This window comes from Geospiza fortis, unplaced genomic scaffold (genome assembly GCF_000277835.1).
Source record: "Geospiza fortis unplaced genomic scaffold, GeoFor_1.0 scaffold172, whole genome shotgun sequence".
NCBI lineage: Eukaryota > Metazoa > Chordata > Aves > Passeriformes > Thraupidae > Geospiza > Geospiza fortis.
In genome coordinates this window covers 8,104,749-8,126,214 of record NW_005054309.1, presented here as the reverse complement: position 1 = coordinate 8,126,214, position 21,466 = coordinate 8,104,749, and the positions used below count along the sequence as shown (strand labels likewise).

Below are 21,466 nucleotides of genomic sequence, written 5' to 3'. Positions count from 1 at the left end.
GGGTTCCTCAGTGCGCAGGATGGGGGCTGTGCCCGCACGGCCCAGGACAGGTGATTCCGCCTTACTATTATTATTATTAGTAGTAGTAGTAGTATTAATTATTATCTTACTGATCGGGACCCTGTTTGCGTGCAGGCTCCCTCCTCTCTGCGTGCCCGAGTGCAGCAACCAGCACATGAAGACAAAACACCGGAATTAAGCCGCACCGTAAAGACAGATCAGGTTTCAGAGGATGCACTTGTGCAGATGAAGAGAAGTGGCCAGCCCAGGTAGGCTTGTAAACAAACTCCATGCATGCTTCTCAGGTTGTGCTGCCAAGGACTTGTAGTTACTCTAACTCTGCTCTCAGGACACACGAACTCAAACGTGCACTAACACAAGGTGTCTGCTTAAATGCAAACAATTCGCTGTTAACACAGAGCCTAAGAGTCAGTTCCTTTTTACAGCTGCCTTGGCTCCTCAACTGCTCTTTGCTCTCACTGGGAGCACAGACACCACTCTGCTTCTTTAAGGAAAGAGAGAAGAAATCAGATAAACTGTCCATACTGTCTTGCTGACATACACAGAGCCACCCTATGTTCATTTTCCTTAGGAATTAATATTTCAAAAAGAGTTATAAAGAAACTTGTGCAAGTGTGAAGGGAAAGCCAGCTGTTCTGAGGTCTCTGTCATTGTAGTACTTAGAGATGAACAAAAAAGCCCAATTCACTAATGAAGCCCTTGTGCTTTGGATTGCCTCGGAGTTCCAGGATTTTTCCACCAAAACCAGAAGTGATTCTTGATGCTTTTTCTCCTTTCAAGATATTTCTGCAGTCTTGATCTCCTACAGATTCCATGAGCATAATGAACTGGGTGTCTGTGCTGCAGCATCTCCTGCAGTGTCTTGTACAATTTCTGTCCTGTAATTTTTTCGGGATATGCAGGAGCTCTGAAACCTCCATCCCTCTGGCCAGCTGGACAGAAAGACCTCTCCATGCCTTCGAAAGGAAAGGAACATCATCAACCTTTTTTCCTAAACCTTTCTGTGCTAGAAAGTAAATTATGTTTCAAAGAAAACAAAATTTAGGCAGTTGTTGATAATTTTATGAGTTAATGAGGCTCTTTGCTCTTAATTCAGGAGCCTGAAAAATTCAGACAAATTGGGTAGTTGCTATGATGGAACTAATTGGTAGAGCTACACAGAAATAAATTTCTACATTTTTTTTTTCTTTTCAGAGATGAAGCACTGTGCCCTGTGATATTTATTTTTGCTGTTTTTACCACCGGAGGATGGCTGCCAGCCTCTGTGAAAATCGTTCTGGTCAGTACCACTGCACCCACACCAGCCAACGTCTTGAAATCAACTACATGCTGGTCCTGATTATGCTTGGAAAAGTCTTCCTTGATTTCTTCATGTTGCAAATTAGGCCAAAACCTGTGAAAGTCAGTTTTATGGGATACTTCTGCGTTTCAGTGGCACTTCTTGATTTCACACTGCTGCTGAGCCTGTGTTTCATTTTCTGTTTTGAGGACTTTGCGCTCTGGGGCGTGCGATTCACGGAGTACCACATCTGCCTGTTCACCCAGATCTCCTCCCTCACCTATGGCCTTGTGCCTTTCCCAGTGTACCTGCTGGCTGCTCTGGATTATTACAGCACCGTCTCCCAAACATCCCAGCTCCCTACAAGAGCTCGGAAGTTACTTTATGGATTTGCCGTGGTGGTTATATGGATTTCTGGGTTTTTTTGCACTCTCCAAGTTCCTGCTGTCTCTGAAGAGCTGGAGATGCAGAACAGTGTTTCCCCTTCCCAGTGCCCTCTCTCTGGCAGCTGGCAGAGCTCCTCAGTGTCGTGGGCCATGGTGCTGCTGCTGGGCACGGCTCTCCTGGCTTGCTGGAAGGAGGTGACAACCATGCTGCTGTCTGCCAGGCTCCTCTCCTTTTCCAGCCAGCCTGTGCTGATGTTCCCCTACATGCCTAACAGCAACAACACTTGCTTTAAGTGGCAGCTCCTGAGCAGGCTCCTCCTGTGTTTCCTTGGCACCTGGGCACCATTTGTTGTTCTGCAGGTGGTGGTTCTGCTCCTGGGTGCGCAGATCCCAGCCTATGTGGAGATGAACGTGCCCTGGCTGTGCTTCATCAACAGCTTCCTCCTGGCAGCAGCCTACTGGTGCCGGTGCCACGATGTGGAGCTGACAGAGGAGGGGTGGTGCACAGACCCCTTTGTCAGCTGGAAATTCTGCTTTATGCCGTTCAACAATGAAAGCACAAAGCCAGCTGACCGGCCAGGCACAGTAATTGTCATCTGTTAATGAGCTGCTGGCTGAAAGGGCTGCAAAGAGGCAGAACTCTGATGTTGGGTGGCCAGGTCCTTACAGACAACACAAGGAAACATCTCCACAGCTTCACTCCATAGAAACAAGTCCAGTGTTCAGCAACACTCCGGTGAATATTGTACTGCAAGCACTGCCAGGTCAGGGAATTCAACTTCAAATTACATGTTTAAAAAAGCACTGCTTATATAGGACAAGTTTTCAGACATTTTTCTGACTAGAATTCTACACTTCCTTTAAATGGAATTATCTCAGGTTTTACAGTACAAAATGCAAAAACGTCTTGAAGGCTAGAGTTACATACAGATGCTGACCTAAGGTTCAAATGACTTTTTGAAGTGTATTTTGTTGTTAAAATGTGGATTTTTGTCAGCTGGATGGAAGGTAAGGGTTGCTGTCTGTTTAACAAGAAATAACTTGTTTTAGTTAAAGTTATGACTTCTACAGGAATAGAAATTTTTATAGTACAAAACCAGTGCAAGATGTGCAACTTCCACAACCTCAGAAGAGGTGCTGTTCCATTGTTTCTTTGCTGCTGCTCCTCTAAGATACATGAACATGTTAATAATTAAATAATTAAAGCAACAAGCATCAAGGCTAGCTGCTATACATAAATGCATGCCCAAGGTTAAAGAATGCTTCAAATTAAAATATAGCTTATTTTGAAGCCAAAATTACTTTAAAAGAGTTAAATATGAAGTGGGACTACTTCAGCAGGGAAAGAATTAGGCTTCTAGCAAAAATACTCTCAATTTTCAAATTCTTAAGAGTTTTACAGTGGACTTGATTTGATATTGTATTAGATAAATAAATGATACACAACCAAAGCAGACAAATGAAATTAGCATTTATTTCTGAAGCACTAAACTCACAATACAATGTTGTATTGAAAGAGAAACTAAGTAAATGATGCTGTAGGCTGGTTAACTGTCCCCCAGACCCACAGGGAACAATGATTTCACACAAGAATACTCATTAAGAAAACTCTGCAGATAACAAAAGGTGCAATTACAAGCAAGTTTAAGCAGCATAGTATAAGGTGCTTTGTTTCAGCATTTGTAGGATGGATTCACCCATTAACAGACAGATTGAAGAAATGTCACTTTTACAGATCATAAATGAGAGAATCTAAAATTCATTCACATGCTAGTTGGTAATAGGAAAGTGCTTCTTTAAAAATGATTCACAAAGTGAAGATCATACTTTGACATAGCTCATTGTGTGCTCTTCAACTGTAAAATTTAAATTTTGGGTAATAATTTATTTTATTATATATCAATTATAGAGATAGATTTAATTGAAGAATTTAATACTACATGGGTTAAATTTTCTTATAAAAGAATATTCCAGTCTTTCACTCCATAAGAATACACAATAACATCTCGATCATAAATTAATCTTTGATTTCTGAAACATACCAAATCTGATTATTTTGATTTATTACTTCACCACACATAGTGCTTCTTTCACCCACAATCTGTGGTAAATTTCTTTGAGGTTTCTGTGATGTAATCAAAAGGGGACAAGCATTTTTTCAGCAGTAGAAAACGGTTTTGGGGGAAATCCTGGTTAAAAGGCCATCAAAAGGACAGTAAATGATCAAAAACTGAATTTTAAAAGTAGTGCAATAAGAGGAGGCAATGCTTAGCAATATAGTTTGAAGTGTTTGGCACCACAAATTATTTCATTTTTTATGCTGGAAAATGTACTTGGAGGAAATTCTATTTCCATGTTAAAAGTAGGAAAACACATGCAATGTTAATTGGAAAAACAACCCTAAGCAGTCTCTCCCTGCTCCCTCAAACTGTAATTGCTGTTAGTTAGTGCTGGAGATGCTATAGGATAAACCATGGCTAAACACAGGGGTTTGACACAGTATTTCTTCAGGTTTTATAGAAACTGGACACCCACTGAAATGGGGGTGACAAAATATTTACAAAACCTAATTCCATTTAAAAATCAGCAAATACATCAACTATAGGAATGCACCAGGCATTTCAGAATCATGAAATAACTAATTCCTACAGACTCAGCAGGCAAGGGGAAATTCCTCTTTTAAAGTTCATTTAACACCAGATGAAGGAAAAACTATTTTCAAGTTCATTTCAGGTGTGTTTTGCATGGTAAGCCTCACCTTTCTGAATCACTAACATGCACAGAACTGGAACTGCAACCAGTTGGGTGAGGCTGCTGACATGTTTTATTTATCGATGTGGTTCAGCTTCCCAAGGCCTAATTAAAGTTTACACAACCCCATCTGCCCTAACGTGCCAGAATTCCTGTAGCTGCTCAGTGCTCCTAAAGCCACTTGAAGTTTTTAACATTTTTTACAGGGAACCCACAACATGCAGCCAAAGCAAATATTAATGGATTGATGTTACATCACTGTATTATTTGTCAAATTTATTCTTTCTTACTTTTTGTGGAAAAGTGCCAAAAAGCATCAACTTTTAGGCTGTCATCTCCATTGAGGAGGCAACAGTGGCACTGCAGGTCTCCAGCAACATCCAACTGTGGTGCCTGAGCCTGCCAAGGGACTATTTTAAAATATATTAATGGCAACCCTCTTTGCAAACCCACTTTTATCCTTGGCATTCATGGAGGGAGACACCAGCTGTGCAGTGATCTCCATCCTACTGCCTTCCTAGCCATTGTGTCTTTTTCTCTGCATTTTTTTTTTAACCTGGTGCTTCTGGCCAGTCCCAACACTGGTACCTGGACCATCCCTCTCTTGAACAGGGTGGCAGTTTCACTGCCAGAGAGGACAGAAGCTGTGCCAGGAACATGGAAACATCTGAAACAAAAGAACTACAGATAACCACTGCTGCATCTCCTCTGTACATCACTTGTGCTGTGCCAGCAACTAATGGCTTTACACCATTCAAATACCTTACAGTATTGATATTAATGCTAACAGCAGCTAAAGTGTTAAACCTTTATGGGAGACTTCTGTACTTTTCTCATTTAAAGATCTCTTACAAGTCAACATTGATTTTAATGAGATATTCTACGTGTTTTCAACTCTTAACAGAGTATTTGGCACTCAATGATAAAACCCTTCACCTTTACACACATCTTTCCTGGTCAGTACTGGTTTGTTCATTCTATAACACAAAGACTACTTGGAAAGGAAACTGGGCGTGCAGAATCCCTCACTGTTCTTTCCAAAATTGAATTTGTAAAAAGCTGCCAGAGGATGGAAGCATGCTGGCTGGGTAGTGGAGGACACCATAAGCCTTCCACAGGCTGCCCAGGCTTCACTCACAAAGCAGATCTACCTCATGAATCAGAGACATTTATGCTTCAAGCCTAATCCCATAATCAGCACAGATACCCTGATTATTACCTAGCAACAACACCACAAGCCTGTCAACAACCCCATGTACCCAAGCAGTGCTTCATAAACACAATTAAATGCTCCTTCATGTTATGTATTGCACTTAAACAGTGTTTATGATCACAAGTCTATGAATGCACAATTGTGCTCAAGTTACAATTACTTCTAGATGGAAAAAAATCTTTTAAAATCTTGTTTTTCTAGCTCCTTACTCTACAGAGTCATTTGGATAATTTAACAGGAATACTTGCTGGAAATGTAAAAAAATTTAACTTGAAATCTGTTCATTACACTGGCTCCCAGAACTGTGCTTCAGAAAAGTTAAATCCATGGCTACAAAAGCTGGACTTTGAGCTTACTCCATATACCTGCAATGACCAGCATATTTATCTCTGAACTTTGCTTTTTTGATTCCATTTTGCTGTAAGAGATTAGAAAATACTATGCAACCTTCAAGTGAATGAGCAGGTGTGTGTTTTAATGCAGAGGTTACACAAACATACACAGCAGCTTAGGATGGGGTCTGGAGCACACGAGGAAGTGCTGGCCTTGAGAGTCAGGGGTAAGGCAGGACACAAAACTCCCCAGCCCCCAGAGCTGACATCCAGGAAAGCAAAATGCCACTTTCAGAAGTGGGGAAGGAAATGTCAGATTTCCCAGGAGATGAAGATGGTAAAAACAAACCAGGCTGATTCTCATGGATTAGGGAACTGTGTGCTCACTGCTTTGGTGCTCAGTCTGTGTCCCAGGCCCTGACTCCATCAGCTCAGGCCAGGGACAGCTTCCTGAAAAACCCACACAGCTGCACTGGAGCATCACTACTGTCTCTTTTTCAAATGTCACCATTTGCAAAGCCATCCAGGTATGTAACTACATAGAACCTTTCAGGTCTAAATAACCTGTCATGACTAAATGCAAATTCTTTTAAAATTAATTTAATTTAGGCTCATGTTAAATGAATTAAGCATTAAATGAATTTAAAATTTCTTTCTCCTTACAGCATTTCCTGTCTGAAACTACAGCTTACTATGCAAGAGTGACTTGAAAATTCACTATGAGCAATTAACACCTTACAATGAAATTATTCATTGATAGCTCTGCTCATACCTGTTCAACTCAGCATTGAATAGGAACAGGGTATTTAAAACAAAATACTCTAAAATATTAGCTTCTCTCCGTCTCTAATAAACTAATTCAGGTGCATATTAAAAAACTACCCTAGACTGATTGTTTTGCAGAGTCATTATCTGCAGCCTAGAACAATCAATGAGCACATACCTGGTTAATGATGACAAATATATTTCTAAGTATATGCTAACAGGACATCTCTATACAATACTGGTGAGAAAATAACCCTGCAAGCTTTTATACATGCTGAGTTTTAATATGAGCAGTCTCAGTACAATCAGAACTACTCATGTTATAAATTATGGAGATGTCTAATTATTTGCAAAAGCAGGACTCAACACAGCTGTCACTGAATTCTTTGATCACTCAGAGCTGTAGATTTGTCACTGTGTAAGAAATCTGTTGAGCTCTTGAGGTGGAAGTTTCTGCATGGATATTCTGATATTATGATGACAATATCCACCTGAAGCTGGCATTAGCTGTAGCTGCCATGCCAGGCAGTGACACACCACACCCAGCCCAGTCTCACACTGAACTTCCATTCCAATTACACTTCAGTGGTTTTGTACCTGAATATTTCCTTCCACTTCAAGATACAGAAATTATGCAAAGGCTATCATAGATCTGCCCAAACAGTTGGTTTTACTCTTTTATCCTTTCCCTTTTCTGCCACATTTGCAGTTACAAAAGACTCCATCTGTTCTATCCAAAAGGCTGGATTCCTTTTTGGACACAGGTGGAAGTCAGGGGGTAAATACCTACTTTCACAGGAAAAAAAAATGAGGAAACAGATGCTTGCAGGACACAAATCTTCTATTTGAAATGTCTCATTGACAAAAATCTAGCAAAGGCTTTACCCTCCATCAAGGACTTCATTTCTGGAAAAAAAATGATGGGCTAATGGGTAAAGAATGGATTTACAATGCAGCTTGTTTAAAACCCCTTCAGACACTCTCTGGTGAGCCAAAACAACTGGCACTTTGAGTCAGTGGAGGCAGCCAAGCTTCCTCAGGGGAGTGCCCTGCTCCTGCTGCAAAGCAGGGATGCTGATAACAAGCCAGATGGATCAGGGAGGCTGCACACCCCTTCTGATCATTCATGTGCCATTCTTTAAAACCCCAAACAAACCCTGAAGCTGAGACAAGTGTCACAGTTTGATTCAGTTGGATGTAATCTTGACAGACACCTTCAGCCCAGTGCTCTGCAAAAGGGCCTTGCCTGAGCTAATGCTGCAGTTTGCATTAAGGAGTAGGGTAGGATAGAGAGAGATGGAGAAAAAGGAAGGGGAAAAGCCATGGAATGTATCTCCCTTCTGACCTATTCCTACAGAAGCTGAAATACTGCAAACATTACTGTGAGGGGTAGCCTGCAACACCAGAAGTCTGAATACAGAAAGCAAAATCCCAGGAAATAAAGAGAATAAAAAAGATTTCTTGTAGACATATCCTGTGGGAACAAGTGTTAAAATACAATTCAAATCTTTAATTCTTCTTCTTTTGCAAGAGGGTACAGGGTACCAACATGTGGGAAAGTCATGGGAAATGGCACCATAAGCCTGGGAAAACCTCACCTATCTGAACAGCAAGTGGCCAGTACATAAAATGGTTCTGGAGGACTGTTACTCTAAGTATTATATTGCTTTTTGGAGAAAATTCATAAGCTTCCCAAGTAGACTTCAGTTGCGCTTGCAAATTTTCCAGCCTACTTTCACATACAAGTGTGATTTAAAAAAAAAAATTTATTGACACAGCTACACTGGCAAACACTCCTGTACAAGTGCACTTCTATCAGCAGAGGATGGTATAGCTATGTCTGCTTTTAAGTTCCAGTTAATTGCCAAAATCACTGAAGAAGAAAAAAAAACTTTCAATATGCATAAGGCCCACATTTTAAGCTGTTGCACTTATGAATATTCAAAGCATAACTCATTATCTGTGGCTCTCCCAAACCCACAGGGAATGTTACATACCAGATGAACAGGACCAGATGTGCCTTACTGGGGTCTGCTCTGAGCTCCTGGCACCTGGCAGTAATTCTGGCTGGGCTGGACACAAACACTAGCTGGAGAAGCTCTCCTGAAAGCTGTCTAATAAAGCAAAATTAAAGCAGCCATGAAATTCTCATGCATGTAACACTGATAAACTACAGGTCTGAACAAGACCCCTAAGTCCACATTTTCTAATACACCTTAAGCCATTATCAAACCACACTTATGTATCCCTACTTTTTACATTGCCTAAGAACAGTACAATCAGAAGACAGATTAAAAATTAGCCAGTGAGATTTCTGTATAAAAATAATAAAACTTTAAGACAAAAGCCAAAGGATAAATATCTAAGATATCTTTAGTCTTCAGTTAGCTCATCAAAACAGAACATATCCTTTAGAACATATGTTACAGATATGCTACACTGTGTATCTTACAGAAATGCTACAAATGGGAACCCACTGTCTCCATCATTTGAATGTCTTTCAAATGAACATTAGCAAACATTGGAACTTCAACTAAGAAGTTTATTTTACAACAGTAACCGAAAATAGAAAAAGAAAAAAAACCAAATTAGAAAGTGCTTAGCAACTTCCCTCCAAAATAAACCCAGGCATCAATTCATCCTCTAAAGCTTTGGTGCCATTTGGGTAGGGGTTCTCACCACATACCAGCGTGCAACTGCAACATGTTGTCCTAACTTACAGCTTCAGTGGTTAATAAAAACAGTAATAACATCTGCTATTAGCAAGCTCAAACAGCTGTAATTAAGAACAATGATTCTAATGTTGATCTCCAGAAGGTAATGGTAGAAAATCTGTTAGTGGAAACAAAGCAATAGTCTAATTAAAGGAAAATTAAGCACAGATTTTTCTGTAATTCAAATTTACTCTTTAAGGTCATGAGTTAAATAATATACATATTAATCTGTCTGTCACAAACCTGCCTTTTAGCCAGTGTATGTGCATTGACTCCTTTTGATCTAGGGCAGCAGTTCTCAAACTTTAGGTCAGTTCCTCTTCTCTTCAGGAATACTGTACAGCCCCCTGAATACCTCCCTACACAATCATATATTATGCATTAATTTGCATAAAATACAAAAAATACATTATTTGCAGACACATACACATATTTAATTCAAATATACACAATGACTATCAGCACACATACCCTTCTTTCCCTAAACAAGAGCTTAAGGATCCAGGTCTGTACATAAGGGGAGTGGAGCTGCAAAAGGGAGGGAACAGAAGGACAAAATACATCCATGAACATCTGTGCACAGGTGGTGGGGAAGCAAAGGCCAAGAAGGTGCTGCTGCCTCAGAGCCCAGGCAGCTTCAAAGAGTAACTGGGGAAATGTATTTGCTCCACAGAGTGTGAGAGAGGGAAGATGGAGGGGGACACTAAAATCCCACCCCCTGGGTCTGCAGCATCCAAGGCAAAATCTCCTGCCAGAGGGACAAAGCAGGGCCCCTGGATATCTCTCTGTCCTGGTCTTCCCAAATTTGCCCTAAACCAGGACATTCTCCCAGAGTTACCAGCACTGGCATTCCTCCTGCTGACCTGCAGCTCCAGGCTCCCTCATGGCAGCAGCAGCTGCTCCTGCACAAGCTCTGAGGGGCCCTCACTGCTCCTTCCTCAGAATCCTGGAAGCACAGCTCACACTGGCCACTGGACAAGGAAAAGGTGCTTGGAAGCTTCCAGTGAGGCAATGGGAATGCACTACAGAAAAAATGTTAGAAGAGGTATCAAGAAAAAGAACATCTGAATTATGCTGTCCCTTCTCTACCCCCAGTCTCTAAAGCAACTTGTCTCAACATGAGCTGGTCCTGGCTGCAGTTTTCAGCCCCTCACACCCAGGCATTTGGGAACCTGAACCCCAAGAGCTCACACTCTTCCTCAGTTCCACTCTGAACCCCCATTTGAGAACTGCTGGTCTAGCTTAACTAGCAGCATGTGAAACTACAAATCTAACACTTAATGCCCCCTTAGTGCATAGCAGCATTCAAAGAGTAAAGTAACATGTGCTTCAGTTACCTCTGGCAGGAGTGTCAGTAGCCTGATCATGAGGATTCTGATGAGACATCTACATGGTTTATAGTATTTTACAGACTTCAAGAAAATACTATAGTGGCAGAGATGAGGGTAAGCCTACATGAGGAAAACCAGCTGCCAACCTACCCCTTACAAACAATTTGCTCAAGACTAAAACAAACTCAGAGAGCACAACTAAATGCATAGCATTTTACTGGTACTAGTGCTTCCACAGGGCCTGTGGACACTTCTGTTAGTTCAGTCCAAACACTGCTGTATGTGGGAAAAATCTTTCAAAATACAGCAACACGATTTAAATGGTGTCTAGATTGGGGTGGGGACTGGGGTGGTAATTGTAACTCATAAAATGAAGTACATGTTGGGGAATATCTAACCTACCACATCATATTTCACTTCATGTTTTTCCATGAAAAATTTCAACTCAAAGCATTACTCAGGCTTTACTATAAACTTATTAGTTGTTGAAAACTACAGAGGACTCCTGGTATAATCAAAGGAACATTTTAAAGTCTTTATGTGGGGAGAGTCCCACCTACTTAACAAAACATCACAGTAACACCCATGCCACAGTGAAGATGTTGGCATATTACTGTTGGTTCTGTCACTGAGAAACTGTTGTTTAAACCTTCATGTTCACCTCCTAGGATTCTTTCAAGGAATTGATACGTGCACAGATTTTCAATGCAGGTCCAAGCTTAATATTCATTGCACTCATAAGGTGATCCTCCTTCAACAAAAGGAGAGCTTGTCCATCAATTTCTTGTGCTCTAAATTCATCTGCAATATCTTGACAACCTAAAGGCAATAAAAAATATGATTACTGATTTAGAAATGTCCATTCTTAGATCCAATGCCCACACCAGAGCTTTTCAGCAACACATTTTCCAATGCTCATCCCTTTAGCTTGCTGAACTTAAATTACATGCAAGAGTTCAGTATTATGATGGGAATTCTGAAATAATATGAAAATAATTTTACTACAGCCTCTAATTACACTGTATTTACTGGAGAACTACTCATTGGGAATTTCAAGTCCCAGCAAAGACAGAATTTTCATTTCATTAAGAGGAACAACCTCTCATCATTGGAAGAGATTGGGAAAACAGCACTGAAATAGCAATCAGGAACATAATTCAAGTGGGTTCTTTCCAGCAATAAAAAGATACTATTATCTAATTCTATAAATGGTAACTATATTATACTGCTCTGTGCAGTGAGAACATCCAAATAGCTACAATTTCCAAAAGGAGTTAATTCCATCTGTGTGTTACACCACTGAGCTAAGGAAACAAAGTTTTGATGTATGGGATTTGGCACAACCATCTCACAAAGATAGTTATCATTAGTTGTCAGAGTGAATATTCTACACACAGCAGTAACTCACTTCACAAGTGCAACTTGAAACTGGTTGGATCTTTTTTCCCAAGTTAAACTCATTTTCTCAATATGAAATACCAGTTTCAGGTTACTGAAGATCACAACATTAAAAAAAAGACTCTACATAGGTTGGACTGTCCCAAGTAACTGAGGGCCCCTTTCTACTGAAGAACACTGTGCAAATAAAGGTTCCTCCAAAGATGTTCTGGATATGTGCTGAGCAGGATCAGCCAGTTATGCCTGGCTCTATGGCAGCTCTGTTAGATGGATAAATGTCTCCTAACAACATCCATGAGACCACTCATTGTCAGTTGTTTATTTGAAGCTTCTTTCCCCTAGCCATGTTTTTAATGGGGTTTTTTAATACATTTGTGTTCTCAACCCAGCAGTCTCTCCATCTGTCTCAGAGCCTTTCAGACACATTTGAATTTGTGCTCCACCTTCCATTCCTGATGTCAATTATTCCTCAAGGAAGCTTATTTTTTGGCATTTTTACATTTCCCCTTTTAAAAAGTACACTATTATAGAGATATGAAATTATTGTGAAGAACTTTTCTACCTAGATGACAGCAACTAATTTAATATTCTCTTGTGTGTTCAGATCTAAATTCCACAAAGAATAGACAGCCTAATTTCCTGATGGATTTACAAATGTGTACAAGGCAAATGGAAAGGAAACGTGGAAGGAAGTATCAACATCCAAAAATTAATTCATTTGGATCATTACTGTGTGAAGGTTATAACATTCAAGGTTGGAAAAAATTAGCTTTTCACAAAGAATAAAGCACATTTTTTTCCTTAATGATTTGTTAAACAGACCTCATGCAACAATCAGCTCTGGCATCATCATAAAGGTTTTCTTATTGAAGTGCTGACAACAGATAAAAGAACTGTAAGTTCTTAACTGTAAGTCAAGTATTGAGTATTTCTGGGAAAGGTATCATGGCATGTCTGATTTGAGACCTGAACATTGTGATTGTCAGACCACACCATTTACAAAGAGTCTGAGAGATCAGGAGAAGTTCTTACATTTAGGAACAAAACTGGTCCTATTGAAATAGGAAACTAGATGTTTGTTGTTGCCAGCCTTTTTCCTTCAAGCAATTTCCGTGCAACTTCTTAAATACTTTTTATCAAAGTCATTTTTGGAAAAGCAGAGCATGGAAGTTGAAGGTATTGCAGTTCCCACATCCAAGCACATCTGGGTATATTCTTAAGCACTTTTGCAATTGCTTGTTGTGCAATAACTTGGCCAAAAGAAAAGGGTGGAGAGCGGGTGAAAGGACGTGTATCTTGCAACTGAAGACAGAAAGGAGAACAATTCTGCTCAGCTTAAGCTGTTCTGTCTCTTCCCCCCAGAAGAAGCAGCTAACAGGGCAAAAAACTATCCTGGACATTGACTTCTCCAAAAGGCTCCAGAGGAACTCAGAAAAGCCTGACAAGGACACAAGTTCATTTCAGCTACAGACTGTGCAGAAAGCTGTAAATGAAAACAGATGTTCCTAATGTCTATGGAAAAGTGACAAATCACCATCTCCTACAGCATGGCAGATGGTCTGCACAGACTGCACCAAGTAGATACAGAATATAAAATGCCATAATGGAAATCATCTGTATTATTTCCTGCATTAATCAATCTTGGAAGTATATGATAAAATATTTTTTCAAGAGGGTGACTTGAAAATATACTGAAAAGAATAAACCCCAAAATCATCCAAAAACCCAAATGCAGCAACATAGCAACAAAAATTCTGGCAGGTTGTGAATATAACTTTAAATACCTATTGAACTTCTTTTTTAAAAAAGTATTTGAGACACTAGGCCTTCATATGGAGAGGAATGAGTAATTATAATAAACTTTCATTACATACAAATAAATATAAGTTTGTTTAAAATCAAAGATCACCTTGATTATAGAATCCAAAAAATGAAACCAGATCCAGCAGCTGGTGAAATATTGTAAAAGTAATGGTTTCAAAACAGAAACCACATTTTAAGAATAAAATTTTTGGTTTCATACTTGAAAGTGAACTGTGTTTATGTGGCACTTCAGTTATTCTAGCACAGGAACTACCATTTATTGAGAGCCTAGGATTAGTTATTGAATTAACTAGAGTCTTGAATCCATAAAAACAGTAACTGAAAACAGCAGTGACAGAACTACACTCCATAACACAGCTCAAGTACAGAAACAGGAATGACCACATCCCAAACCTAAGGAGCTTTGCTTGTTTCTACAGCCATCACTGCAGGTTCCCAGAAGCAGTGTTACTGAATTGCAATAAACTATCAGAAGAAAGGTACTTCAAGGATGACTTTTGCCAGTTTGAAATATCTCTTACACAATTCTTTGCCTGACCTACCACAAAAGACTGTGTCATAATGCATGTGTGTGACTTAGCAGTGAAGCTATATTGCTTACAGGTTAATAGTCTAATGGGATTCACAAAAAATGGTATAGCATTCCAGAAAAAGTAGAAAACTAGAAACAAACATAGCCTGGGTTTTAATGTGTAAGCAACAAAAATTCTGGTATGACTGCTACTGTGGAGATCTGCCTTGTTAACTGCAGGGGTTACAGTGTCTGATTAGATAAAATGGCATCCTTGGGAAAAGGTGGGGAGTGAAGCTTTAAAGGTTATGATAGCTAGGAAATTATAGATGTCAAATAACCTGAAGATGACATAAAGGTAACAGTGAATATTGATCTAAAGGAAAGGTTTGTGAACAAGGAAAAAAACGTATTTTTTCTGAGAACAAACTGAGACTAGCAGTATGCTGAGTTTCTAAGCAGAAGACCTCTGAGCAAAGCTGCAAAACAAATTTTAACTTTATAGCAGAAACTTGTTTATTCTTTTTTAATGACTTGTACCATGACAGGTGTTTCAAACCTTTCAGTAGTATCAAGGGAAGGAACACTGCTCTTGCTTTTTCTACTGAATAAGCAGCAAGGAAGGAAGAAAAAGAAGGAAGTGAGAAAGGAAGAGAAGAAAGCAGTGTAACAGGGAGGGAGTGTGTCTGATCTCTCTACTGACCTCTTGAGAGAAGTCAGACTGAAGGAAGGAACAGCTCTAATCTCCATCAGCTGGGATGCAACAGCAGAAGTGGGACTAGCTCTATCAACATGGGATTTGTGCTGAAGGAACAAGCAAGAGGAAACAAGTCACATTCCAGTCTCTATCACCAGCTAACACTGCTGCTGTTACCACACCACCTCCTCATCACAGTGCTGCTATAAAGCAAGGAACTTCATTGTTAAAACCAAGAAAACAAGTTATTGCCCCTTCCATACCAGGCAGAGAATGTATAAAGGCCCAAACTTCATCGACAGTCCATACTGAGGGGTCAGTTTGCACCACTGGTAAGAGGTCGATGCTCTCTGGCATTTTCCTCATCCTCAGCTCCCGAAGCTCCCGCTCCCTCTCACTCTGCCTCCGCAGGCGCGTGGTCATGGCCGTTGGAACAGCATCTTCATGAGGAGCCAGATCTTCTTCTGCAGATGGATAAGTAATTGGAAGCTGGAAAATGTAGCAACTCCAGTATTAGGCTTTATTTGCAATTCCCAAAGCAGTGCCATAGTTTTAAGCAAATATTCCACAGACCTGTCTAAGAAAATGATCTCGTGATGCCCCCTCAGGGCCGCTCGGCCGACGCCCGCGTCGCCCAAGACTTTGGCTATCTGACTTCCGATTCCAACGACTGGTCTTGTCTGATGGAAACAGCCCAAATTTCTTAGTGCAACTAAGGCTGTGCCTAAAGAAGTAAGATATATTCAATAATGCACTAGTAGTTTTTTGGACTGAATTCAATCAAGTAACCATAAAATCACAGTGTTGTAGAAATGCTGCTTAATTACAACAACAGCTGTCACAGAAATATAAGAGAAAGGTATCTCAAAGGCCATTTCATCGAAACCCTCATCTCCTTGTGGGATCAAGTAGATCCAGATTACCCCTGGAAGATGTCTGTTCTTCCCATTCTTAGAAATACCTTTGCATTTTATTGCATAGTACAGTTCTGCTCTGAAATGTCCACTAAAAACCTAAAATCACATTGTATTTTCTGGTTCCATTTTCTCTACCTAGCTGATACCCAGTCAAAGGAGGATAGAGGCAAAAATCCATGTTAAGATTAAAGGACTAAATCTCTTTAAGATTATTTTGCTGGTGGTGTCCCAAGAAGTACCAAATCAAACATATATATCCTCACTACCTACTATGTAGCAGACATATGAGAAAGGTCACGTCCAGACACACTGATGCCAAAGAAGAGCTAAGTGGTGGCTAGAAATGGGAAACTATTCCCCATTTCTAAAACTTATGGTATTAAACATCAACTTTCCAGTTTTTATAATGGAAGATTTTGCATTCAGATGTTGACTGTGAATTCTTGCTCTCTTAACCAGGAGAGATTAATCCATTAGCCAGATAATGATAAACAATAACTACATAAAGTTACCTTTTGGCACAGGATGTGGAGCAGAATCTTTTTGACCGCAGAAACTTATTGGGATATCCCATTTTTCCACAAAATTCACACTTCAGAAGATCATTTTCAATTTCATCTAGTCCCTCTAAAGAAGGAATGAGGAATAAAGTCAGCTTCAATGACACAAAAATCATGTTCACATCTCTCACCTCAAGCAGCCAAAAGATCTTCAAATATTTAACACATTCAATTAAATACTTTGATGAACAGACAATTATGCAAAGCTATGCAAGCCATAGATTTCATTCTGTCTAGAAAAGATCTTGAGCAAACCAAACCATAATGAACCTTCAATTAAGTTATTCAATGAACTTAATCAGTTTTTTGTTGAATTTCAAGCCACCCATGAGCAGGTCTGCCCTCAAACATAGCAAGCAATTTAAAAAGAAGGGTAACATTCCTCATGAATTGCTTCATAAAATGTTCATTAAGAGAATCGGGCCTTCCACAGTATAAATGCAAACTCTCTGTAATAGCATAATGAATTAACCTTTTAAAGCACTTTCTTTGAAGAAGCAGCTGCTACAACCAAAGGGATTTGTGAAAGCAAACAAAACATTGAATCTTGTGTATATGTAACATTCAATCTATGAAAAAGATAAGCTGCATGCAACAAAGAAAAGGATTATTGCATCTGCGAATTTACAGCTTATTGTTACAGAGTATTTTTCACTTATTGATGAGATGAGATGGCCCTTTTCCTGCTCTACAAAAAGTAGAAGTGCAGCAAAGAGCTGGAAATACTGAGAAGGGTATTTCTGCCACATACACAATCATATCCTGATTTACTATCAGCAAATCTCCTCTACTCACTTGATGCGTACGTGGATGTGTCTCGATGCTGGATGTTACCTACCAGCTCATCTAATGAGTAGTTACAAATTCTCTACATAAACCTAACACCAGCTGTAAGGAGCTAAACCCAAACTAAACCCAAAACTATGAGTGTCTGGATAATTCTACAAACAGACAAGCTGTCTGAAATCTGAGACTCAGCATAGTGTTCATACTGAAAAGAAAACTGAATTAACATCTAATGAAACAAATTATGGACAAAATGACTGCTGCAAAGAGTTCTGATATGGAAGAAGGAATAGAAATCTTTTAAGAGAATGAAAGAAAGACTTGCATTGAGACTAAATTTAAGCAGATCACCAAAACCATCTCTCATGCTATAAGGACACAAGCTGTGGGAAGGAAAACCCAGGGGTGGCTAAAAAATTCTCAACTTTCAAATCTTAGATGAATTTATACAAAAACGTGTGTTCATAGAATAACTTGGTTTTTCTGGGCCAGGCCACAGTTTGATTCCCATTTCATAGCACACAGAACTGGAGGGGGGAAATGGGCATTTAAACAAAAACTACAAACCTTCTGCAATCATATCCTCTATCTCTGTGTCTGATGAGTTGTCTGCATGTTTTGTGTTCTGCAAGTCTGATTCAACACACACCACGCTCATGATCTGACCCTCCACCAGCAATCTCTTCTCTGCAGGCTGTTCCACCAGCAAAGATGAACGACTGACCTAGTGCAATAAAAGCAAAGCAACAGTGGGCAATTAACATAATTCACAAGAGTAAATTATTAAAAACAATATTTGTTTTCAATCTTCTCAGTAGAAGATGATCAGTTGCTACCTCATATCAATGAAGTGTAATTATATCGTGACAAAGCTCATTTCTCAAACAAATTAAGACTCGCTCCTGCTCCGCAGAGTTTGCAATTATATTAACAAAGGGAGAAACACATTATATCTACAGAAATGAAGGAATGGGAAAATGAGACACACATTAAATTAGAAAGACAGGCTTTAAACTGCCAGTTTGTGATTTTAAATTTTCAACAGTACTTCTTACCAGACACCACACTAATTACACCTAGCCTAGTTAAGAGCTTGCCAGCACTTGAAACAACAAATTGTAGCATTTTAAAATTTTAACAGACTCAGCTCTGAGGTTCAAATTAAGGTGTCACTTAAATACAGGGATCTAGGAGGCAGACAAATGTAAAAAAGTTATTCCAAATGGTAGCCTAAACCCACTCTCTGTAGTTATCTCCAGATATATCCTACTACTCAAGTCACCAATCAGTGGAGAGAAGGTCAAAACCAACATATGAAACATAATCCCAGATCTAAATATCAACTAGCCACAAATAACATCATTCTTACAAAGAGTTAATTTCAAAGGTTAGTAGTAAAAAATTCCTAGCAAATTTAGACTTACAGGGAATGGCTCCAACCCCTCCTGAATCACAAAGCCTTCGATGACGTGGGTCAGGATCTGGGGTTTAACAATAGCCTGTGGAGGTTTGTTTTCTAGGCTGGGAATGCTATTGGGCATGGATGTGCTGTTGCTCCTTGTTGTTGCTGCTGGAAGCAAAAGAGGGGGTGGTGGAATAGAGGCATGGGAAGGATCAGATGAAGATTTAATTACTGAGGCACTGACTGATGATGTCACTGAAGGCAGTCCCCCATGTTCTGCAAAAAATAACAAAATATGTTATGTTTTATCACTTATGTCCAACCATCGGCTCAGAATCAGGAAGTAAGAGGTGATAAATCCCCAAGACCCATCTCTGCACCCATCAACCCCTAACACAGACTCTTCCCTGGGCTTTATAGATTCCACTTTTAAAACAAGATGGTTTATCTCAACAGACTATTCCACAAACACACCCTCCTCATGCAAACATTTTCCTTTACTCAGTACCTGCTAGCTACAAACATAGTTGGCCATTAATTACTCACACAAATCACAAAACCAAAAGCTATCTTAGTCTGGCATTTGTCCTCACCTGACAAAGGATCTTCTGAATTAAGTGCCTCTCCATTGCCCAAGGTTATGGCTGGTGGGGACAAGGTGGGTGGTGTAGGTGTTCTTGCCATGTGGACACAATCTGAGTCCTCGGGCATCTCCTCTTCACACACATTCTCCACTTGGTAAATCTGCATCCAACAAACTATTGCTTTAGAGAGATTTCCATTCTATCTTAACACCTTAAAAGAGTTGCATAAATACAGTTTTAAAAATAAATTACCTGGTCAAATATATTAATCTTCTAATAACATACTAGTTCCCAAAATGCATACCAAACAATGAACTCTGAGGACATCACAATATCTATGACAGTAAAATTAAAGTATTTTTTTACAAAAAGCAATACACAAAGAAGCACAATTCTCCAATCAAACAGAGCAGAGAACCTGACTGTTTAAATATCTTATGTGCATAGTTTACTGTTCTTTTTATTTACACATACTTCTGATGTTATTTAAATACATCTGCAAAATGCAAGTTTAATGACAAGTCTGCAAATTGTTCTATCTTATACAGCAGTGTGATCAAGCTGAGTATTTCAGAAGAGTACACCAAGACTATCAAGCATTAGTGGTTATAAGAGGTTTTAAGGTCTTTCCCTCAAAAGTATTGAAATAAATTTACATAGATTCCTGACAGCAGATTAAAATGTAAACCACCACCCTGTCAAAAGCAAACCTGGCTCCTACTCTTTTGTCCAATTTCTCCATGAAATACCAGAGTTGAGATTATAACCCTCTTAAAATAAATTGAAAATGAACAGCACAACTCCTTCCTTAACCTGTTGTTAGCCTCAAAAAAGCCTACAAGAGCTGCTGATTCTTTTGCTCATCTTAATCTCATTAGCAATTTACCACTAAAGCCCAGCAACACCATCTTAAATGTCAGCCTTATTTGCATAACATTTTATTTTCCTGTACGTCATTTTAATCTAGTGATTGAAGGCAAAACCCTCAATTACACACTGCAGACATCTGAGACAAACACTGGACCAAATTAAATGGTGGTGATGGGAATTGCCAAAACAGCATCAAAATTCCCCTATTCTTTTATGAAGAGGATATTTTTTATGTTAGTACAAAATAAATAATCCAGAGACCTATCATCTTTATAACCTTCCACCTAGTATAGATTGTTCTCCTAATCAAAATCTATTTGTATTGAGGTAAAAGTTTACAGTCCTCATGTCACATTTACCAAAATTCTTTATGTAAGTATTGTCATAGGTTTACCTAGTTTTTTTAAACTTCAAATACATTGTCATTTCATTAAGAGACAAGATTTTAGATCTTAAATTTACATTTTCATGATTCCTGGTTGATATTCTTGACTGATGATCCAGTACAAAAAAGCCAACAAAAAAAAACCAAACCAAAATATGAAACAGAAGGAAAATGTCTATGATTTTTTTAAAACTCAGTTCTGTAATCAATAGGTTTCTTGTCCCTTGTCTAGCACCTGATTTAGGTCGCTTTGAAGTCAATGGGCCTGACTCAGGGAAAGAATAAAGGATGCAATGTTATCACTCACCACTGGAGTTTCAATCGGAACTGACGGCTGCACCTGCAGATTTACTGCGACGGTCTGTGGCGGTGGAAGAGTTTGAAATGGCAGCTGGACCAAAGCCTCTGCAGCAGGAAGTTCCTCCTCAGAAACCAAAGTGTTTTGAACCAAAACCTGGCCCTGGGACAGAATTTCAGGCTGCACTTGTAAAGACTGCACAGACTGCAGGGGCAGCGGTTGAATCTGGGTCGAGGATGCCGAGAGCTGAGACGGAGCTGCCAGAGGGATGGGAGCAGATTGCAGGGCTGGATACTGCTGGTGTGGCGTGGAGGACACGAGCTGCTGGCCCGAGGAAACCAAGCTGGGCGGCTCCACGGCCCCGATGTGCACGGCGGGCGAGGGCGGGAGCGGCAGGTGCTGCGGGAGGCTGAGCGGCTGCGATGGCCGCGCGGGGTTGGCA

At 39.7% G+C, this 21,466-nt stretch overlaps 2 protein-coding genes across 2 annotated transcripts in view; one reads left to right on the top strand and one right to left on the bottom strand.

The window, feature by feature from the left end:
* On the top strand, positions 1-3,137 carry GPR160 (G protein-coupled receptor 160). Its single transcript, XM_005419039.2, has 3 exons — positions 1-50; positions 136-269; positions 1,216-3,137. Exon 3 carries the CDS (start codon positions 1,270-1,272, stop codon positions 2,287-2,289), a length of 1,020 nt encoding a protein of 339 aa, XP_005419096.1. The 5' UTR covers positions 1-50; positions 136-269; positions 1,216-1,269; the 3' UTR covers positions 2,290-3,137.
* Positions 3,138-3,140: 3 nt separating this feature from the next.
* PHC3 (polyhomeotic homolog 3) overlaps positions 3,141-21,466 on the bottom strand; it is a 26,012-nt gene continuing 7,686 nt past the window's right edge. The window contains exons 8-16 of the mRNA XM_014312293.2: positions 21,034-21,464; positions 19,481-19,631; positions 18,910-19,163; positions 18,053-18,209; positions 16,652-16,766; positions 15,796-15,946; positions 15,486-15,711; positions 10,325-11,611; positions 3,141-9,820 (exon numbers count right to left, since the gene is read on the bottom strand). Coding sequence (XP_014167768.1) covers positions 11,457-11,611; positions 15,486-15,711; positions 15,796-15,946; positions 16,652-16,766; positions 18,053-18,209; positions 18,910-19,163; positions 19,481-19,631; positions 21,034-21,464 — 1,640 coding nt within the window. The 3' untranslated portion in view covers positions 3,141-9,820; positions 10,325-11,456. The remainder of the gene's footprint in view (positions 9,821-10,324; positions 11,612-15,485; positions 15,712-15,795; positions 15,947-16,651; positions 16,767-18,052; positions 18,210-18,909; positions 19,164-19,480; positions 19,632-21,033; positions 21,465-21,466) is intronic.

Excerpts from the sequence above, each read along its gene's own strand:
- GPR160 (XM_005419039.2), top strand. The coding sequence starts at position 1,270 with ATGGCTGCCAGCCTCTGTGAAAATCGTTCTGGTCAGTACCACTGCACC.